General features: G+C 52.0%; 2 protein-coding genes across 2 annotated transcripts; both read right to left on the bottom strand.

Annotated features, from left to right (window-relative positions):
* Positions 1 to 1,361: 1,361 nt before the first annotated feature.
* On the bottom strand, positions 1,362 to 4,927 carry CSUI_000947 (uncharacterized protein). The gene is made up of 3 exons (XM_068061153.1): positions 3,961 to 4,927; positions 2,459 to 2,647; positions 1,362 to 2,074 (listed from the first exon to the last, which is right to left on the bottom strand). The coding sequence occupies exons 1-3, from the start codon at positions 4,195 to 4,197 to the stop codon at positions 1,973 to 1,975; spliced, it is 528 nt and encodes a 175-aa protein (XP_067926879.1). The 5' UTR covers positions 4,198 to 4,927; the 3' UTR covers positions 1,362 to 1,972.
* Positions 4,928 to 7,245: 2,318 nt separating this feature from the next.
* Positions 7,246 to 19,788, bottom strand: CSUI_000946 (dna polymerase superfamily protein; the record flags this gene model as incomplete). The annotated part of the gene is made up of 9 exons (XM_068061152.1): positions 18,741 to 19,788; positions 18,033 to 18,147; positions 13,717 to 17,537; positions 11,850 to 13,088; positions 11,147 to 11,215; positions 10,361 to 10,470; positions 9,010 to 9,631; positions 8,152 to 8,195; positions 7,246 to 7,579 (listed from the first exon to the last, which is right to left on the bottom strand). The coding sequence occupies exons 1-9, from the start codon at positions 18,828 to 18,830 to the stop codon at positions 7,246 to 7,248; spliced, it is 6,444 nt and encodes a 2,147-aa protein (XP_067926878.1). The 5' UTR covers positions 18,831 to 19,788.
* Positions 19,789 to 22,009: the final 2,221 nt, after the last annotated feature.

Below are 22,009 nucleotides of genomic sequence, written 5' to 3'. Positions count from 1 at the left end.
ATTTGGCTTGTCTCTCTCGCACTGTCTTCCGTTTTGGTGGTCAGGGAGTACCTTCCTGACACCTGTACTGTACCTTCGTTCCCGTGACCGTAGTCAGGGTTTGTACAGTTCCTCCCACGTAATCCGGTGCTGTACCCCGACAACAGCTCGGACTGTTCCCACCACTGTGGCCGAACGAAAAAGCTGCCGTCGATTCCAGCTACCATAAGCCGACTCGCCATCAGTAAACCGACCGAGCGCCAGACACCACAACCTCTGGCAGCTCTGAAACAGTTGCGGCAGCTGATCTCCTAACAGGGCAACCGTCAGTCGTTTTAGTGACCCTCCCCTGGATTACCGGATCCCCACTTCGTTGAGACCGTCAACCAAGACGGCCGGGCCCACCTCCCAGTGCAGCTAAAATATCGCATCACCTGCATACGCGATCTATTTCTCCCAACAGCTGGCTAGCCGGACCCGGCACTTCATCTGCCTGATGCGTTCACGATGCTGTTGTAGCAGTGAGCGCAGATGCTGATCATGTGGTTGAGACGCGCGCAGCCTGTGCCACCTCTTAGTATGCAGTTCAAATGCTAGCATGAGGGAAAGGACGGGCTCCCGCACGTAATCAAGCTCCTAACGGCTCTCTCTGCCTCCTACCATGGCGACGCGGTGCTCCCTCTACGGACAGCGTGCTTATCTCGGGCGCATTTGCGAAAAGAAAACACCTTAAGCTTCACACTAAGCGATGAACTGTCCTGGGGTTGCCAGGGTTGCGCCCCGCCCTGGAACCGCGCGCGTACAGTGGCCGCGTAGCGATGTGTGCAGTTGTTCTCGGAGCTAGAAGCAGCGGATCAACACCTCTCCAACAACCCACGACCTCTCTGAAGTCACTCTAGTAATGGTGCAGCAAGTGCCGTTCCGGGTGGCGCTGTCGCGCTTAGGCCAACTCCTGGCCACCGACAACCTACACTCTTAGCTCTAAAAACTGATCTTTCACCATTCTGTATCTGCATCGCGTAGAAGGTCTCCGGTTTGCTAGCCATGTGACAATAAACACTTTCGGCGAGAAGGGAAGTACTATTCAAAGAAAAAGGATGTCCAGCGGGAAGCTACCGTCAACAAGAACCTTCTGAATAGCTCGGCAGACAGTAACTACACCAGATGTGAACCCATTTCCATGACTCAGGCAGCAGAAGAGGTCTCTCCAACTGTGACCGAGAGCCCCTGCCAGTTTCTCCGACTGTGCCTCGCTGTGCTGGCAACACTTGACACCCAGTTCATAAGGAAAACAGCCGACCGCAACCGGCACGAGCAGTGGACCGCAAGCGACTCGTTGAGCCGCACAGCAGTGTAAGGCGTCACCTTCAAGCAAGACCGGCCCCGTTCGCGTTTTAGTGAGCTGTCAAAGCGTCGGTGCGTGCATCTCGAGGCCCGGTAGCATATGCAATCCCACGTGTGATAGTCAGTCACCCGAGCAGTGACCGGGATGTTAGATAGCAACACCGAGCGAACCTGGAAAGGACGCTTCCTACTTGGCACCATCACGGGGACCACGGCTGCACTCCGGAACCCGCAAACTTCATTTCCTGCGTGCTGTCTTCATTGCAGGATGCAAGCAAGCCACCGTGGAGTCACGAGGATCCTTATCAGAGATCCGCTTTGTCCACACTCGCAAAAGGCAGACCTATAGCTGGGCTAGGCATGCAATGACCGTAGTGAACGAAATAGGTCACATCGACTGCAGCTCGACCTCAATGCCGTGCTGAGCAGAGAACTCGCCTCTCTTCTGAGGGTTTCCGGGTGCTCCACTCCAACCGGCGCATGCCGCCAGAGTCTGCTTCACAACATGTGTAGAAGAGCTAAACAGGAAGCCGACCAGAAAATTCTGAAGCCGATGTGTCTCCGACCCGATCTCGGTTGGTGTATATTTCCGTCCCCAAGTGCTTCGAAACCGTACCGCAAATGCATCTCATCTCCCCCGTAAAAGGCGTCAGGATGTTTTTGCTTGCTCCTGTTCAGATGACTCTAGCTCTTCGCCCTCAATCATGAACTGACGCAGACTATCCCATAGGGCTTGCCTAGCCTCTCCATCCTGCGCGCAGCCAGCTCCTCCATGTACACAGCACCCTTTAGGAGGCAGAGGGTGGGAGCTTTCGTTACCTTTTCTCTTTCTAGGCAGCGCTGTCTTACGTGGTGATTTAGTCCGAGCTACTGAATGTTTCTGTCACGTCCCCTAAAGCGATGACTCTTGGAGAAACACAAGACAACCGTCCCGCCAGGGGCGCGGACCACAGACTCTCTTTTCTGGGTGGGAAGAAAAAACACGTACAGGCGTCCACCTCTTCTCTCCTGAAGCCGACGACCGCGAACAAATGAGCAGAACTGGAGGTGTGCCTCAACTACAATCAAGAAAACGGAGTGAAGCCATCGAAAGAAACGCAATGCGACATGAGTGTGAAATCCTCCTACTGCTTACCAGGCTATCCTTCAACCTCGCACTGTGGACTGCGTTGTCTTTCGCATACCACAAAGAATGAATCTCCTGGTCTCCGGACTCTGGGAAGGCCATCCTGTCGCGCAGGTTCACAGGCGGGCCTCTTGCAAGCAGGCTGCGCTGCTCTCGAGCACAGTTTGTGTTCGCCACGCTGTCGCAGTACCTCTTGAACTGGACGTACAGTGCACAGATGACCCAAGTGTCCCCTTCACGGCACAGCGCCCCACAAGCGACACCTCGGCTGCCGTTCACAGCCCTCCAAGACGCCCGAGGAGAGTAAGACACGATACACGACTGTCAACTAAAATCTGTGTGACTCGAACCCCTCGCTCCCGCGGCGACAGCAGGCCACCTCGACTCAAAGCTGCTTGACAAAATGAACGCCGTTTCGTTGCGATGAAACCCCAGCTGCCGTCCTTAAAGGCGCTATCTTGATTCACGGCAGAAAGGGAGACCTGTTCGGACACTTTCCAACTATGGACTTTTCTTCTCTCAACTATGTCCCGCTGGGTAAGAAGTCAGGCAGTGTATCTTTCTCGAGTCGACTTGAGGATCCCGCCACAGCGAGTCCCACAAGAAGCTGAGAAAGACTTTTCTACAGACAGTAGGGAATCTCCTACTGTAACACGGACGAGAGGTAGTCGTCACTCACTGATGTTGGTGGTGCGTCCGCGGTAGTTGCGAAACCCCGCACCGCCCTCGTATCTGTCGGTGATACAGTGCGTGGGATTTGGCACCAGTTTATCATAGCCCCTTTCTGGTATCCAGGCCGTACACGTGTTGGGCTATAGTAAGTGGAACGAAGGCAGACGAAACACGTCAGAGCGGTAGTCTTTCAATCGTTAGTGCAGCTACGGTCCTTTTGAATTACTGTCAGGGATATCTTGGCCATACTTTCCCTCAAACACCACCTTCTTCTCGTTGCACCACGAAGGAAACTCCCAACGACGCCCCCTTTGTAAAATAGATGCAGCTCCGCGGCAAGCCGTACGAATGTGCCATGGAAGAAAGTAACAGGAGAGAGTGTTTCGCGTCAAGATGTATTCTGGTGTAGTATGCACTCGAGTACGCACACAGATATGTCCGTTCACATCACTGAAAAGTCAAATGTGCACTCTTAGGCGTTCACGTACATGCCTACCTTTTTGCACGACGCATATGAACTCGCGCTCACCGCTGGTCTGCGTGTACCCCTGCCGGGCGCCAGACACACTGCGCCGAAGATAACGGTTACCCAAACACAGGAAGAAAGAAGAGGTGGCTTGACCTAGCAACAACTTACAGCTACTTTGGTCCTGAGTCTGAGGTGACAATGAAACCTTTCCGGAGAAGCAAGCGAATAACAGAAACGATTGAATCACAGCTGTCACTGTCCTGAGTTGCAAGCCGACAATTCTTCAGGGGAGAATGGCTCGCTCTCCGCAACAGGCGGAGAAACCAAGAAGCTCAAGTCTCTCAATAGGGATCCTCGTTACGAGCCCTACCTGGGATGCTTGCAGCTCTTCTAGGCAATCGACACAGAACTTGGAAGGATACCAACATGTCGATCGCCGAGATAAGTCTTCCTTGTTGCTCCCGTCTCCTTGCGGTGGCTCTCCGTCCGTTCCTTCGGAAACGCGATACTCCGCATAATTCTCGGGTGTCAGTGATTCAAAGCATACGAGACAGTCTCCCTCTGGTTGCCCATGGGGGCTTGTCTCTTTTGGGTTTGTGGAAACCATTGTATATTCGAAACGCGAAGTGTCTTTGGCGCGATGGTAAAGCGCGTCGAGTACCCAAGGTCTTACTCCGCGCACCGCCTCAAATCCATTGTTTCCTTTTTAGACACCTGTCCTTATCCGTGCTTTGAGATCCGGGTTCTACACGAATAAAGAGGATAAAGACCGGGGAAAGACCGGAGCAGGTAACACGCGCTTTTGCTTGTAGAGGGCAGCAGCGGGCAAGCGAGTTGGGAGCCAAGCTCCGGAAGAGCGAGTCTACGCTTTGAAAATCAAGCGGGCTGCAGAAAAACCGCCCAGGCACTATGCGAGCAAGAGCCTATAGATGGGTTGCACTCATATAGACAAAAGAACCAACGCGCGGATCGACAGGGTGCCGGTGGCCGTGGAAGATGCTTCCTTTGTCGAGTGCTTTGAAGTCAATCGAGTGGATCACGCCACCCTCGCAAGAAAATGGGGTCTCTAGTCAAGCGACAAACACCTATACGTACTGAATGAACCATCGCAGAGGAGGAGTGGAAAGAAACCCCTACGACATGTACGTACGGAGGTCCAGAGGAGTACAGGCGCGGTCGAGACTTGTTCGCGACAAAGGAAATGCCAAGCTGCGTCCAGACAAGACGACTGCACCGTTTGCCTGTTTGCGTGTGAGGCTTCTGTAACCTATAGACGAAACAAGAATAGTGGGGACTCCGCTGTCCGTCAAAGACTGGCCTGCGCGGTAAAGAAGAGTTCAAAGGCCGCTATACCCAAGCCAAGAAGACACGAAGCCGCGACTCTCTCGTCCGAAGTTACCGTGCCTTCGATGCATGCAAACGGCTGGTCGGTTTGGACCATCTGAGATGCAGCTTGCTGCGGTTTGTTTACCGGATGTAGTGATTACGGCACGGACCGGAACTTACGCAACCAGATGAATAGGTGGTCAAGCGCCCCCGCGGATGATGTCGCTGGCGCCTTTCTGGCCTCCTTTCTTGTTACGAAGGAAGTTATCACTTCCTGCTCTTCTGTCTTCCAGACCAACTACCCGAAGCGAGCTAATGAGGACAGGAGGTTCCCGTCCTGGCGGACTCAGCTACCCACACACGTTGGATGTCTCACGCCTTCGCTGTCCCTGGCGAATGGCGAGCAGGGACAGCGAAGGGCGAGCAGATAAAGAGTCTTGGCTTCCACCGCAGTGCTTTCATTGGCTTCTACGCGTATGCGTCGCACGGGAAAGCTCGTAAGCATTGGGCGCCTTGCGACACAGAGCCTTCGCGAGGTGTGGCTGACGGACTTCTCGAAGGCAGGTATCTGCCCATATTGGACGTATTTATGTTTTCTTATATTCAACCGCGCAGAACCCAGGGTTCCCTAATGTCAGTTTCCACCGCCCCGCGGCAGGTAAATCAGCCTGGGGACAAGGAGACTACGCTGATTCAGCGGGCGCGAACGCGAAAAACGAATCTGCGGGTGTCTTCTGTAACGCCTGAAATGTCTCATGAGGTCTCTCCATGCTTTTCGTAATGCTTAATCTCGAGAGTCGTAGCCTCAGCATTGCGGTCGGAGGTACTCACTAATAGTGGAACCGCACCTGTACTAGTTTCTTAGGTGGAACTCTCGCCGGCCATCTACAGGTGTGTGCCGCAGACTGGAGTGCCGTAGAGAAGCTGGCGACTCCGCTCGTCCCTCAACTTCGTGTTATGTCCAAAATGCATTGTTGAAAGTTCGGTCTTTAGACCTGGGACCACATACGCCGGGAGACCAGGAGTGTGGCCTGGTGTTCTCCACTAAAACGAGAGGGCCCTCCTAAAAAACATGACCAGAATACCTCCAACTACAAATAGTGTAGTATCCACAGCATCACCCGCGACAGTAAAAAAATATCCCCGTACCGCGGAAAACTCAGGAGAAAAAGACTGCTACACTACAGAGGTTGCTCAGCTGTACCCACTCTTCCGGCTCAACGGAGAGGCATGAGCTCATCGCACACTCGAAGATCCTTTCATGGCGCAAGGTCAGCGGAGCATACAATTCCTACAGCCAAGAACGTAAAAAAACGCAAGGGTGAAACTAGGGTTACGTTTAGGAACACAAGTGGCTGAACTGCAACCCCCGAGGGTACTAGTCTGGTCCTATCCGGCTATTTTTGACGACGGAGACGCCTTAGGACGACTCTTTCCTGACATTCGGCAGCCGTCACCGGGTGTCGGGGGGAAGGTAGACTGAATTTTTAGCTATGTGACTCCTCTCAGTTTACTGTCGCCGCGATCCTAGGGGGCTGCCACTTATCAGTTGCAGACTTCTGTCCAGCGGAAGACTGCCTGCCCCTTCCCAGTGCGACCTGAAAATTTGTTCTGGCTAGTTTATCGATACGCAAGTCTTGCTTTCCTCGACACCGCGGCCGCACGGGAGAGTACTGTAGTGCGTTGGTTTTTCCGCTGGGTGTCCCTATGCTTGAACACGGCCTCTAGCAATATATCTAGCTCTCCGTCCAAAAAGAAGCCCGTACCTTTTCACCATCAGAAGATCGTGCTCTAGGTCGGCGAGCATCTAACACACCACTCCGTCAACAGCCACAAAACCATCAACGCGCTTGCTACGTTTCGCTGACAAGTGTATCAACCATCTCTTGGTTCAGTTACTCCCGGTCAGTTCCAGGGGTCCCTTCATTCACAATATTACTTTCCTAGAGAGACTGTTGACCCTGCTGGATGGTTGGCTGTCTTGGATAGATGAAAGATTCATAGGGGTGTCGGCTCAAGTCTTGTCGTCTACGGTCCCCCAGCTGTTGAGCAAAGTACACCGCCATCAGGGCGAGTAACAAGAAAAATCCGCGGGATAAATGACAGTTTTACACACTCAAATTGTAGTTTGTCTTTTCTTTGCAAGTAAAAATGCCTCCCTCTGTGGAGTTCAAAACAATGTGGGTGTACGTACTCTTCCAAGATGAAAAGTTGGTTTCCCTCCTGTTTCATTACAGTCAAAGAAACAACAGACAACCGGTGAAACTCTCCTACCTAAAGGATCAAGAGCGACAACAAACTTTGAGGCAAGAAGTCCCTGGTGTGTCTCTCAGTCAGTTAGTCCTTCCCTCTTTACCATAATTTCCGACAATCGCCGTTTAGATGTCGGCATCAATAGAGATGTCTGTTTTCCAGGGTAAGACGACTGACACATGGAAGAAGACTCCCCGAACTTGTGGTTTCCTGGGCTTTCAAATTCATCCTTTTCGAATAGAGAAAGAAGAGATGAAGATGATGAACCACGTTTTCGGAGCGTGTCGCCCCAGCAGCTTCTAGCTTCCTCTCTTGATCTGACTCGATTGAGGCCGCGCAGAACTTGCCATCTCCTTTTATTCAAATCAAGCGGCGTAGTCACCTTCATCACTGAGAAGACATCTCTCAACCTGGCAAACGAAATCGAAACAGCACCTCATTCCCTCAGATACCATCACGATCGACGGAGTAGAACGAGGGATGTCGGAAGGCTCAGAGAAAACTGCAACAAAATGTGGGCGCAATGTATTCGTAAGGCATGCATGACCAAGGGAAGGCAGGAGGAAGACAACCACTAGCAAGGTATCCTGTTCTAGAACATACACAAGAATTCCACTCCACCGCTTTTCTTGATTCGTTATATGGGTCTCACCACTTTCGCTAATCTCATATGTATGTATATATCTATACGTACATATTACACGTGTGAATGTGCTTGACGGGAACTCCGGAACAGCCAGATGAAAAGACGACTGAGTGTCTCTCCCTCCATTTCATAGCTACAACAGGCCGCCCCGCACTGAAGCTCAACCCTGCGAAAAAACAAAGAAAAGGTCTTAGCGACAAGCTGAGGGGTCAAAAGGAGGAAAGATGCAGATACGCTTTGACACTGTACATGAGAGAGTTACAGAAAGAAAAGCCTATCTGCCACCCACGATTCTTCACGAAGAGGCCTAACAGAAGTCTCCTGTGTAAAACTCACTCAATCAGACGATAGGCGTTCTGGGCCATAACATTCTCGACCATCTGGTAAGCAACGACAGCAGCGGGGGGACACACATCCTTACTCCAACAAACGTCATACAGGGATTAGCGTACGTTTCAAGACTGGGAATCCATTGAAAAACTCCACCAAAGTGGAACGTAGAAAACATATAAGAAGGTGCGCGCGCGACAAGAGACAGTGAATGCAAGCATAAAAAGGGTAGTAAAGAGAAAGGCAATGTGGTAGGGCTGACCCAATGCTACAAAGCCAGAGACCAAACGGTTCTTCGTCTATTCGGGATGCACATACTATTTCGAACGCAACGCCAGAGAGCAAGACACTCCTCTAGAGACGGATATTTCCGAGAAACCTTGAAAATGAAGAGAAACACGAGTCTACCCTCTGATATCACTCTGCCGAGCCTCATATCCTCTGTCCTGGACCGTAAATATCGAGTGGAACGATTGTAGGCACGCATCAGCAGTCTCTCTCTCACCCTGACCCGTTTGATGTTAGATTCCCTGGAGGTCGCTGAATGTTCTGTTGGTAGACGGGTGCAGAGTGAGGTGGTGTGCGAATAGGTGGCTTCACAAAGGAATAGAACACGCCAAAGCAGTAAGTAGCTGTCCAAGGCCCTTTCCTATTCTAGAAGAAATCTGAGAGAGATTTTGGACGCAGGACGTCCAGTGAACAACCAGACTCAAGGGGAAGCCCCTCAGCACGTACATAAGACGTGAAACAACGGTGGGAAGCAGACGACTATCAAAGAAACAATGAGAGGGTGCACATGAGAACCTGTCTGAGACCCTTTCTTTGTTAAAAAAGATGCTCGATCGAGAAGAAAGACTGTGGTACCTGCTGAAGTTTCTCTCTTTCTTGCTGCATGTCAACCCAAGCTGCCCCGTGCCTCGTTTTCTCCAGATAGATATAGGCGGCAACAGAGTTAGGGTACCGAAGTTCAACTCCACGTTTGATCGGGGGAATTTCAGCCTCCCTGACTCGTCTACAAGCAGCCTCTAAACAGTCTCCTCCCATTTCTAGTCGTTCACGGACGGTAGGTGGTTTGCCGTGGCCCTCAGATAGAACTTGGACAACAAGATTAGCATCGACTGCAATGGGTACAAACCACGCATCTTTAGGTTCAGATGACGTCCCTCCTCCACCTGCACCAGTCCCGTCCCACAAAAAGCTTGAAGTCCTAGGCTGTTGCTGTTGATGTGATGGGATTCCCCCACCCTTTCTCTGGTGTTTCATGATGACTGATGCGAGCTCTGGAGGGCACCTTTGAAGAAGAAGTTTCTGTTGAGAGGTCACATCGCCGGAGAGATAGAACTGAAGTTGTTCGAGGTAAGTGTACAGGTCGTGTGCATGCATTTCCTCACGTAATTCCCCTTCTTCGCAACGTGGACAAATAGACTGCCGAGCACCAAAGGCGCCTGGAGGAAGGCGCTCAAAGCGCTCACGACAAGATGTACACCTACAACAACAAAGACAGAGAGATATGAGAGAGGGAGGGACACGTCCATGGAAAAGATAACAAACATCTTAACCGATGGGGACGATTGCTTACGCTACAAGCTCTTCGCTCTGTGTGTGCACCGTACGATAGCCACTCCATACCCTACCCCTAGAGCAGTGACCGTCGTAGGGGGTTGCATACACCTGTATACGAGAGTAAATAGTAGAAATACACATGCGATCTGTCCCAACAAGTGCGAGCGCGCATACGCTTTAGTAGTTCCCCCAGCCCAGGAGTGTACAGACGCATACAGGAAAGAAGCTAACTCCGTGTGATGTCCTGCAAACTTGTCAGTGAAGGAAGAGAGACATACCGCTAGTATAAATCACACATACAACTATACAACCCGCTAGTAGCGACGAGGTCAACGAAGGAAACGCGGACGGAATGTCCACGGAGAAGAAGTTCACTGCTTAGATCGAAGACCGGCGTGAGGACTGAACGTGAGAAGACCAGAAGGAGTGAGTAACCACATGGCTCATGCCATGCCTTCCTTGGTAGACACCCCCGGAACTAATAAGAAGACTCTTGAAGTCTAAACGTACGTCTCTAACACACGTACATAGGGGCTTGGCCTTAAGAGTAGACAGAAGAGCCTACGTTGACGCTTTCTATCCACCGTGAAAGACATGCAAGGCTCTGGCATCTGGGAACGCGTAGAATGACGGAATAGAAAAGGCAATGTACCTGACACAAAGCTGCGCGAATTTGTTTTGTATCGCCGTGAGAGTGAGACGTAAAAAGTTCTCGAGCATCGATGGAGAGATCCACCACGCGCACTTGGGACAGCGCATGAACTGCGAGCAAGCGCAACACCCATGCAATCCACGGGAGGCAGCCAAATCTTCAGTCTCTCCAAATTGAACTACCAAGTGATCTTTAGAACATTTTGGCAAACATGAAAATGAGAGGGGAAACAACCGAAGCATTCACAATTGACTCCACAGCAGATAAGCCTGAATGTAAGAGGGACTGCGAAAGAAGGAAGCGACGGGCTGATATCAAGATGTATACGGGGATTGTGAAGCGGGAAGGAGAGCACAGCTTATAAATGTCAATACAACGAAGTGTAGAACATTCATAAACATTTATCCAAGGACTTTCTTTGAGGAATGCGATAAGGACATCCTTTTACTTCCCCTCCACATGGGGGGGCGACAGATGATGACAACAGAACAGCAGACTCTTCTCCCCTTTCAGCTGACCTAATACACTACCGTGCTGGCTTTTCTATTTCAAAAGTACCATTTCATATGTTTCTGCATAAACGTCCTCAAGGAAGAGAACGGAGAAACAGAAGAAGATTTGGAAGTAGCACAGTTGATGCCTCTCTCCTAGCACTCACAAAGAATGACTGGAGGAGGCGATGAGAACAAGAGTACGGCGACAAAAACACTCTGCCGGAAGAGAAAGAGAGAGAAGGGTATTGTATAGGACTCCTTCTGTCTCTCCTTTCACACTCAAATGGCCTACCCGAAGAACATCCCTCCCGGCGATGAGAATTTTGCAAGCGACGCACGGCACCTGAATCGGGAGTTTATACTGAAGCATACGAACCACAGCAACGGGAACCAGCCAGTCTCACGTGAAAGGAGACACTTCACTCTCCATATAAGGAGGCCGCTAGGTCACTTCCCACTACCCAGTGTTGAAAAAAGATTAGACAGGCAGGCCCGGGTGTACCAAACACGGGCGTCTTTGGAAGACCAGGAGAGTAAGCTTCCGTGAGGGCGTCCAAGCTGGATGGAATACGTAGAGTCATGCCACTCTAAGCGTGTGTGGCTGGTGGTACTTGCATGTACACCACAAACCAAGGCGCAGTGGATGAAGTAGTGAATGAGCGTATCTCTACTCCAGTTTTGAATGAGGACTAATTATCAGAGCAGACTCAATACAACACAGATTGCAGCACAACTGCATAGCTGTGGCGAGAGAAGGTAAGGAACGCTAGTATCGCTCTTGCGCCACTAGAGATATAACACAGCGGCACTTCCCTCACCATCACCCCTACTACTATTACTGGCACGGTGTTGCCTGCTTTTTCTAACAGACGAGATAAGGGAAGGCAGGACTCACAAGACTGTTGACGACGTGCTGGTGCGCTGGGAGCGCTTTCAGTCCCAGTCGCACAGATCACACACGGGAAGAGGACTTGGATGTATATGCGTTGTCTTACTGGCTTGTATTTCTCTTCACTCTTGGAAATCAAGGCCATAATGCGTTCTTCTCCAGCTTTCTCTCTTGCGTCCCTGCTATTCAACTCGTCGTCTCCTCCAGCTGCTTCGAGGCGAGCATGCTTTGCCGCATCGAGTCCTAGACACTCAGCTAGCCGCGCTGCACTGGTGCCTTCGACATATGCACAGAGGCGCTGAATAGGAGGAAGAAGCTGCTGTTCAAGATAATAGTCAACATCGATGTGAAGTACATTCCTGCTCCCAGCCACTTCCTTGGGGTGGAAGGCTCTCTCTGCAACACCCAAAGGAGCTCCTCCCCCCCCCCGTCCCCCTCTGTAGCTAGTTGTGCTGCTGCTCGTGTCTCTTTCTGACCCATTGTTGGGACTGGCGGATGACACCGCGGAGCTACTTGGCGATTTCGCAGAAGAAGAGGCACCTTTATCCTTTCCTTCCTCACCTGTTTGACCAGCACTAGCCTTATCATCTACGGTCCCTCCCGCTGCTGTTCCTCTTCCTTCTCCATCGTGAAGAAAAGCCCGAGTACTTGCATCAGTACAAATCACAAAGGGAATCTCGTTCCCCGGTTTCACTGACATTCCTCGTGCTTGCATGCGTAGAGCCACTTGAACATGAGGATGCATGACTGCCCCTCCAGCCCCTCGTGCATACATCTGTGGAAGTTTTGTCAAAGCTTTAGTTATCACAAAAAACTCTAAAGGAACTTGACCTCCTCTCATCTGTTTTGCCACCTCTCTAAGCTTCTCGTGGACCTCTTCAACGACGGTATCTACAGCATCTTCATCTTCAATCTTGCCACTCTCTCGCTTCGGGGGGTCTCCCCCACAACTCTCTTCTGACGAAGAAGAGGAGCTTTCCTCGCCTTCGTTCTCTTTGCCTCCCTTCACCTGAGAAGGTAGTCTGCCAGATGTTGAAGGCCGGTCAATGCGAAACATGATCTGTAAGAGCTCGTTCCCTACAACTTTCGTCAGTTTAGCCCAGTCGCGACGTACAATATCCAAGCCCTTCTGTTCAAGTTTATAGAGACGCTTTCCATAATCCATGACAATACAGCATGCATACTTTTTCTTCTTCAGTAGGAGAAGACGCCTAAAGACAGCTTCGAGATCGATCTCCAGCTTCTTGTAGTTTTTGTTGATCTCAGCCTTCACCTGCTCTCCAATCCGTAGAGCTGCTGCGTAGTTCTTTCCTAAGCCTTTGTCGTCATGCAGTCCTGTGTTGACCTGAGGAGGAAGTGCAAATCACACAAGAACGACACAGTTCAGAGACGAATCTAGACCGATGCACGGACAATAGGTGTCGTCGACGGATTGAGTTTGCAAGTGAAAGGGAGCATATCAGTGACAATATAAGACGGGGTAACTCACAAGAGAAGCAGATTTTTCTTCCTGAGATAAGAGAGCTTGGATTACACCACAGTTTGAAGTGCCTCTACAGCGGTTTCGCTCTGCATAGATCAGGTCGGGCGGAGAATCCCCCACGTAACTTCATCGTCGCCAGCAGTCCATCCAAAGATGAGCTACTGCAAGGACAGCCAAAGATCATACCCGGTACACAAAGACGGTGTACCTCGTGGATGTACCCTCGAAATCAAGCAAGTGTCGTAGGTTGAATAGACCCCACAGATGTCTTGTCTCCAGCTGTGTGTACAGCAGTTAATGCGGACGCCGAAGAGAGTGGGGATTACTAGTCGTGCAGCCCCCCGAAGTACACGGTGCGGCATGGTCATAACCCAGTCCGCCGGTGTCTACCGTCCTTGGCATAGGTATCTTTGCATGCCTGTTGACTTACGAAATTCCTCTTATCAATGTTAAAAGAGACATCTTCCGGCATGACGAATATGCGGCTTACCATAATTGAATCTGTATCTCCATATATAACCTCAAGGCGGAGAACTTTTTCGACCTTGTCTTTCGTTGCAGCTAAGATATTTCGTCCCTGCTGAGTGATGAATGCCGCTAGCTCCTTGGCGTAGAATCTACTCCGACTGAACCCAAGACACCCATATATACTGTTGGCGGTCAGCTTTAAAGCCAGCTGTTTGATTTCCTGTGTAGCTCTCTTTACAGGATTGGTTTCGCTCTTCAATGCTGACTTCACAGCTTTTCTTTTCTGAACCAGTTGCCGTAAGATTCTAGGCAATAACCCAGGCGAACAATCGATTCCCTGGACGTCGTCCTCCGCGGCACGTCCCGACGAAGCCTCCTCATCATCACCCGCCGCATCGAGTGGTTCTCCCATCCGGCCTCGTCGACGTGTGCGTACAGGCCGTTTGACAGTTGAAAAGCAGACATTGAATTCTTGAATGATGGAAGGATAGAGAGAGTTGAAGTCAAGTAAAACAACGAAAGTATCATACAAGCCTACACGGGGTTCTAAGACCAGGCCCCCCGAATATGCCGCCGCTTTCTGTCGTCCCCCTCTCTGGTTCGCTTTCCTTCCTCCACCACTTTGGCCTCTGTTGCTACCTTCCATCGTGTCCCCGCCGTCATCCATCTCTCCTCCGCCTGCCACTTCTCCATCTAAAAAGTCCTCTTCAGCCCAGATCTCTTCCTCTTGAACAGGGTAGGACGCATCTCCAACAGAAGCGCGATTCCGACGTGCTTCACTAGCATACCCACCACCCGCTCCACCCGGACTTCTTGTCCATGGATCTTGTTTATCCGGGCAGATGAATTTCTCGCGATGAAACTCATGGAGAAGAAGAAAGGCATTTCGCTCTGCTCTTTGGTTCTGCAATGACCTCGCCCAGAGATTCCCACCTATAGTCGTCAACTCACGAGTCAAAGGCAGACAGTTAAGACGCCAGCATAGCAAGAGAGTCATGAACGTCTCCTGAACGCACATCTGTAAACAGACAAGAAGTGGTTGAGGCTCCCGCCGCTGAAAGAACTCGAGGAGCTCTGGAGGTTGAGGGAAAGGTCTCATGGCGCGAATGTCTTTGTATAGTTTTGTTGTCCATGCATTCGAACCAGACAAGGTGGAGCCTTTCAGAAAGAGATCCTGCATAAGTGGAACTAAGTCATAGTTGACTCGATGGCCTAAGAGCTCATGTGCTTGCATGTACGTATCGCACACAAGACGGCCTACAGTCAGCATACGTCCACCCCATAGACTTGCACCCCCTCCGGTCCCTTCAGAACCTTCTCCTCTGCCTCCTCGAGATTTTGACGTTATTCTTGGTTTAACGTGTTTAGGACGTTTCAGGCGAGAGAGTCGGTGCCATACTGGCAAGCTGTGGATAGCGCACCGCTGGCCCAACACCTCGAGATCCGCATTGTAGATGTTATGCCCAATGAAGATGTCAGGGTCAACCGCAGCTAATCGATTGATGAAACTGGTCACTAACGTCCTCTCTGAATCGAAAACCCCAAATCCTTGCTTAGTACAGAGCTCCGAGAATTGCAATGGAAAACCCTCAGCATTCACGCGTGCTGTCGCCCCCCCATTGGTACGGACTCGACGAACACCACAGAAGACATCCTGTGGTGTCAGCCGAGGTTGCGCATTTTGGTCCTCGATGTTAGCGTTTTTGAGAACAAAGAAGGAAGCCATGGCTAGCTGACGATCCGTCGCATCATGGTGAACTCGGGCTCCTACACACGGCACCTGAACGGTCTTGGCAGCTAAAGCAGCCACAGTGAGGGGTGGATTTGGAGGTAGCTTTGTCGTGTCTGAAGAATGAGACGAAGAACCTGAGTTGTTCCACACGCAGACATCCTTGTGTGATTGTATGTACACCTCATGAGAGCACCAAGACAGATGCTCGAGTGCGGAATCAGGAAAGGTGAAATTGCGGATTTTGAGCCACATAGGACCTCGGATTCGGCGCTTAATTAGAAGTAACTCAATCAGTGACTGCCCCACCCCGAAGACGTGAGTATATGTTTCTCCTTCAAGATCTTCAGGCATCAATGGAGAGGCGCTGCCCGGTACGAAGACCTTGACATAAGTCTGATCTCGTCCTCGAGGCACGTCTGGAGCATCAAAAGCGTAGTGTCGAAATACTCCCTTCACCGCCACTTTGCGCCACCGGTACTTCTGCTTTAATCGAGGTAAATCCTGCTTGAAAAAGCTCTTTGTAATCTCCATTTTTCTCTCGATTCGACGTCGGACAAGCTCTTTCTGCCGTTCTTCTGAAGTCCCAGACTTGCCGTCTTCCTCCCCCTCATTATCCTGGTCTTCGTCGCCAACCCCTCCAGCTGACTCGGAGACGTCCACCTGCTCACGCGTGCGAAAGAAGAGAGGTACCATCATATCTCTTACGACTACACAGCAACTCTGAGGAGGCGGGTAGGTATGGAGCTTCTGAGGCTGTTGCTCACCAGCCTTCTCCACATCGGAGCGGGAGGATGCTGCAGCTGCACTCCAGACTTTCCCGAAAAGATACAGCGTCCCACCCTCTTCCCAAGCATCCAGAAAGTAAAACGGCAAACTTCCGTCTTCGCACACAGGAAGCTGTTTGGCTCCCCTATCTCCTCCTCCTACTACAGGGAAGACGTTTTCTCCTTGTCCCTCTTCTTTGCATTTGCGATCTTCCTCGTCTTCACCCTTCATATACAATGTTAAACACTTTTTGGGCACTGCCCCACCGGTAGCCTCGTATTCTCCTGTGGCCTTGAAAAGCGTTCCTTCTTCTCCATCTTCTTCCTTCTCCTCCATATCTTCTTCCTCTTCATTACAATCAGAAAGATGGCCGGCTCCATCGTCTGCCTTCTCATCTGCACAGGCCTCCCCATCTGGCTTTCCGGGATCTCCGCCGGCTCGCAAGGGACGAGTACTTACACTTGACGAAGGTATGCCTGAGCTACCTGACGGACTGCAGGTAGCTGCCGGTGGTGCCATTTCGCGACCTTCGTCCTTTTTAACATCTGGCCATGCCTCCTCTGAGCTCCTAGGACTCTCCGCTCCAAGCCGCGACCGGTTTCCCAGACCCCCTGGCACCCTCTGACAGTCCGTTGACAGGTAACCTCCAGATGTGACAGGCGCTCCCCCCCCGCTACGGAGTCCACCACCCCCAAGTCCGAACTGTGCTAAGAACGATGAGGCCCGGCTAGAGTTCCTATTGAAGCTACCAGTCAGTCCCGCGGAAAAACCGCCAGGCTCACTACTGGCCGAGAAACACTTTTCGCCAGAAGCTCCCGCTCCAGGCCTCCCCCTGCTGTGTCTAACTCCTGGGTCGTTGATCTTCCCTGACGGCACGAAAGCCAGCTCGTCTTCTGCGGGCCTAGAATCTCTGGAAGCTTCTGTCCGACCCTTCCCTTCCGATAGACCACTCGACGGAGCACCGGCGGCTGACGAGCACGGAGAGCCTGCAGAGATGAGTTGAGTTGGGTCCTCCTCGTCTTCATCTTCCCCACCGAAAAGCTGATCAACCGACTGTACTGACTCAAGGTATCGCTGGGTTACGAGCGTCTGTTGTTGCTTAGCTGTCGACTCAGCTGCTATGGCACTGAAGTGTTGAACTAGCGACCGCATGCCCTGAGCTTCTGCAGAAGCTCCTAGCGCCCCTCCGCTGGTTGCGGTTTGACTCTGAGAATTACGTTGCTTCTTCTTCTTGCTACTCTGCTCAAGTGTGTCTCTCCCTCGTTTTTCCCTCCTCAAAGAGCCGTCGTCCTCCTCATCATCTTCGCTGTTTGGGTCCCACCACTCTTCACCATCATCGCTATAGCCTACGACAGACAAGAGACACGTCTCAGCCCCGTGTGATTGAAAGACTCTGACTACCTGCTCGAAGTGTCTGCAAGCGGAACCCCCGTCACAAGCAGCTAGCAGAAGAAAAACTGGAGATCAGGACAATGCTAAGAGTTATTAATCAATCGAAAACGCATGTCTTTGGCGCCACACTCTTGTCGTACAGTCCGGTGTGATATACGTATGGATACCCTTATACACCTAGATACATACACAGATACACAGGATACTTCCATTCCCGACACGGCCCGCGCTTCAGCACCCGTAGGAGTTTCACGCTATGCACACCTCGCTGGAACTTCTTCCGAGTGATTGAACCTGCCCAATTTCGATGTCCTGTCGCGACGCCTACCCTTCACACGCCAGCTCCCGTACGGAAACCAGGCAGACACTATGGAACACGAGGAAGTCCAGTACGGACAGACAGAGCACATCGGTGAAGTCCCGTTGCCCTCTTCGATTGCCACACACACAAATAGGAAGACTACCTTCTCCTTCAATCCAAGACTGCGCCCGCCTTGACTGCTTGATACGCTGGTAGTCCTCCTCTGTGACTGTTTGGTATATCTCGGCATTCTCGTCCTTGACCTGCGAGCACAGCACCGATCACTCTCGAGTCCGACTCCGTACGGTGGGTCCAGGAAAGCTTACTGCAGCGAGGAGGCCAGACACTCTTGCTCAGGAAGAGCATGGTTCATATCTTATTTTCCACACAACAGAGACTCTCTAGACTGGAGGCTGAATATTGGGAGACAGCATATATCCTCCAGAAGACAGATCACACATCATCTAGACAGCTTATGCTCCATACCTGGTTCGAGTTCTGGATTGCAGATACATCAGACGCTTGAAAGAAAGCGGACAGACGATGCCTATAGGTGCTGTCGACTTTGAGTGGAAAAGTAGCGTCTTCGGTCCGCCGCTGAGCGAGCATGAGATGGTGTTAGATCAAGGGGCAATGACTGTATAGACAGGGTATCCACCCCAAGATCCCATAATGGGTACATGGTTCAGGGGAGAAAGAGGTTCTATGCCGTTCTCCGAAAAGCAAAAAGGGCACACACAACCATGCTCAGCCGAGCGCTAGATGGGGAGTATAAGGCGGCAATATTGCGACGCTCATGGAGAACTTTTGGGACAACACCCTGGAGAGCCCGCTCCAGAAACGAAGAAGCAGTTACCTCGTATTGCTCCGTTGCTTTCGCCTCGCCTCGACGCTGTCTACGAATCTTCTCCAAGGCGGAGAGCGCTGTCTGCTTCCCCGCCGACATTTTGCCTAGCAGATGCCAGAACCGAGCAACCCAGAGGGAGACATTAATATCCCTTCTTCATGGGGAGTCGCGGACGAAGCTGGGGATGACGAGGGTGTGCGATACTACACGCCACTTTCCGCTTTGTAACCGTCAGCGCTTTCCTTCCGCCAAAAAATTCCCCGTATGTAAATCCTCTCTCATCCGCTGAAAGGCTGCCACCGCACCGCAGACGGGCAACGGTGAGTCACAGCGACAGGACACGGCTTTTACTTACTGAAATAACACCGTCGGCCCGTCCCCGAGCACGGACTCAGACGGGCCAAGGAGTTGTCAAAACGACCATTCGCAACCTCTGGCTGCTGGTGACGGGGCCGAAGAGCTGAAAGGGGAAAAGGATGAACAAAAGAGAGTCTTCGGAACGCGGGACAGAGAAAGGAACACAGGACGGTCTGGCCTAGCCAGAAGAGAAGGGGGGAGGTGACTGAGCGAAACGCCCCCCGCTGTATTGAAGCGACTTTAATACAGTGAGGCGGTTGTTGCCTGAGGCAGTGAAAATGTTCTGCGGCGGGTTTGCATACTAATTGCTAGACGGAATGACAGAGAAACCTGGCGATCCAAGACGGTCTACAGGCGCTGGAGGGTTTCTCACTGCATGCGCGGAGCCCCGGGGAGAGCAAGGAGTAGGGAGAGCTTTGAGTCCAGGAAGGTAAGACACAGATGGTTTCACAAAAGAACCTCAACTCCACACAATAATGCCGGGGCACGTTGAAGCGGAAGAGTAGTTATATCGTCTCGGACAGTTTGCTCCCAGAGCCGGTCGCGAATGCAAGTAACGGGGAGGTCAAGACAGTGGAACACGCAAGCATGTAATAGCAGTTGGAAGCAACCGAACTGCAGCACAGATGCGTACGCAATTCTGAAAGAGCGAACAGAGCGACGCGAACTAAGTTTCAGTTGTAACAACAGACAAGCATACCTGGAAAAATAGCCATTTCTGTACAGGGTTTCCGTGAAGACTTCATGCGCTGCTGTGCACACGCGGACACCCACCACTGCCAAGTCACGCGGCTCGGTGGGGGCGGGTCGGTGGTGTGCGGAGCATTCCTTGTAAGCAATATCACTGTACTGCCATCCTACTGGCATGCGAATAAAGGATCAAAAAAGTTTCACTTATGACCTTACTTCTTCCCCCCTGTGTCGACAGGCTCTCCAGGGTGACTCGCGGCCTGTCCTGCAAGGTTATGTCTAGGACGTATATCCCAATATGACGCTAGTCCCCGGCGTCTTCTCTCAGTCTGATATTTCCCTGCAGTCACTCGATGTCGGAGATAATCGTGAAGTATCGCTGAGTCTGTCCTCAGAAAGCGGGAGAATGCTCAAACATAGACAACTGAGAAGCCGTCCCCCTAGCAGAAAGGTGGTCTCTGTAAAGGTTGCCACAGCAGAAAGGCGGTCTCTGTATAGGTTGCCACAATAACTTAAGTGAAGTGGATCCAGTCTGCTCATGAAAGGCACGACACGTTTTCCGTTACGGACCGAGACGCGCCGCAGTCGGCTCACCGGCGGTCGCTCACGACACGGCACTCAGTAGGCGGCGGGGTACTCTCACGGCACGGCACACAGGCCGGCGGCGCAGAGTCCCAGCGAGTGCGTTACGGGCTCCCCCTGTGCAGGCGTGGTTACCTTGTTCGATCTGCGTCCTCAAGTTACCTGAGTACCGTCGCCTCCGCGATCGGACCGTAACTATGCCAGTCCGGCTGCAGCTCAGTCACAGAGCGTGTCAAGCACCCGCCGAACCGAGACGTGTTCTTCCTGTGGTTCTGTCAATCGGAAGCAGAACGTAAGGCCTCCTGAACTTTCCGCTGTTCTGCAGGCGGTGACCTGTTGTCCTGCCGGCACGGTTGCTCGCTCACATCAACCTTCCAGACTCTTCGTGCCCCGGCTTCTCCAGCCTGTCCGCCCATTTCCTGCAGGCAGGTAAACCGTAGGCCAGGGCGTGGGACCGGCTTAGATTACTGCTGACCACGAGATATCCGCCACTACTCCCTCGCTGGCGCTACTAGCGTGGTGGTCTTCTGCCCTGGCGTCATCCGAGAGGGCTCCTGTCGGTGCAGGGTGGGGAGGTATCGTAGGCGCGGTCAGTCGGTCGCATTGAAGGACATGAATGATTCAGTTTCGGCAGGGTGCCTTGCACAGGTTGCCCGCTACTCCGGTTAGCAGCCATTCCAACTGGTAACACCCCGTGCCTATCGGGAGAAGTTGTGTCGTCAGTACCGGGTTACGAAGGTACCCCTCAAATGACCTGTAGTCACAGTGCAAGGCCACGGTAGTGCGCCGATGTACGGGCACTTCAGAAGACGCTGTGGACTGTGTATCTCACTGGTAGCCGTGCTGGCAACACCTGGAGTGGCGCGCGAAGCGGTCAGGCTCATCTCCGTCATCTAGCTATGCAAACACAGCCAACCACTGTAGCAAACAAAGTGTTACGCTTGGGTTTGCGGTCGCCCGCCCAGTCCGCCAAAAGTTCAGAAAGAGCAAAGCAAAATGGCGAAAATAGACGCTCTCCAATGCTAATGACTGATGGAAAAGGACTAAGTTATTTACTTGTGTTAGTTTTCCTACAAGCGGCTTTCTGAGGTTGTAACGTCGGATTAGCTCTGAGCCTATGAGCGCTTTCCTAGCGATCGACGCAGCTGGCTGCTCCCCGTGCGAGAGCATGCCGCGCCATCGTCTCACTACAGCTTTGTTGTTGATGCTAGCTGCGGTAAACCCTTGCTTCCACCCCTGCTGCACCGTACTGACGAGCTGTTTCGTGGAAAGACCTGCCAGACTGTTCTGGGCACCTTCCAAGCGCATTTCGTGGTTACATCAAAGCTTGAGGGAGGAGTCACGGGTGGCAGCAAGGCAACAGCGGGGCGCAACGCTTGCGCAAAACAGCGGCCTGCCCCAGCCCGGTGGCTCTGGCGCGATTCGTCGGATACCTGTACATGCGCTTAGTCGCGGGTCATAGGGGCTTCTGAGGGCAAGTCCCGACAGGTGACGTGCGAGCTCCACTCCTACTGGGGGAGGCGAGCAACCGCTCCCAACCTGAGTCCTTATCTTGGGTGAACGGAAAAGCCACGAAAAAACTCCTACAGAGCTATCTGATCGGAAAGTTTTCGTGGTTCACAAAGAAGCCTGCCGGCTTCCTGGGTAAG

The sequence above is a fragment of the Cystoisospora suis genome (assembly GCF_002600585.1).
Source record: "Cystoisospora suis strain Wien I chromosome Unknown contig_374, whole genome shotgun sequence".
Taxonomy (NCBI): domain Eukaryota; phylum Apicomplexa; class Conoidasida; order Eucoccidiorida; family Sarcocystidae; genus Cystoisospora; species Cystoisospora suis.
The sequence above is the reverse complement of the archived record's forward strand: the minus strand, read 5'-3'. Positions and strand labels throughout refer to the sequence as shown.

Bases quoted from the DNA above. Each gene is read 5' to 3' on its own strand.
- CSUI_000947 (XM_068061153.1), bottom strand. From the start codon at position 4,197: ATGGTTTCCACAAACCCAAAAGAGACAAGCCCCCATGGGCAACCAGAG. The intron at 2,648-3,960 runs GTAGGGCTCGTA...CTGTACGTCCAG, and splicing joins AAGAGCTGCAAGCATCCCAG to TTCAAGAGGTACTGCGACAG. The intron at 2,075-2,458 runs GTAAGCAGTAGG...GGCTGCGCGCAG, and splicing joins CGAGGTTGAAGGATAGCCTG to GATGGAGAGGCTAGGCAAGC.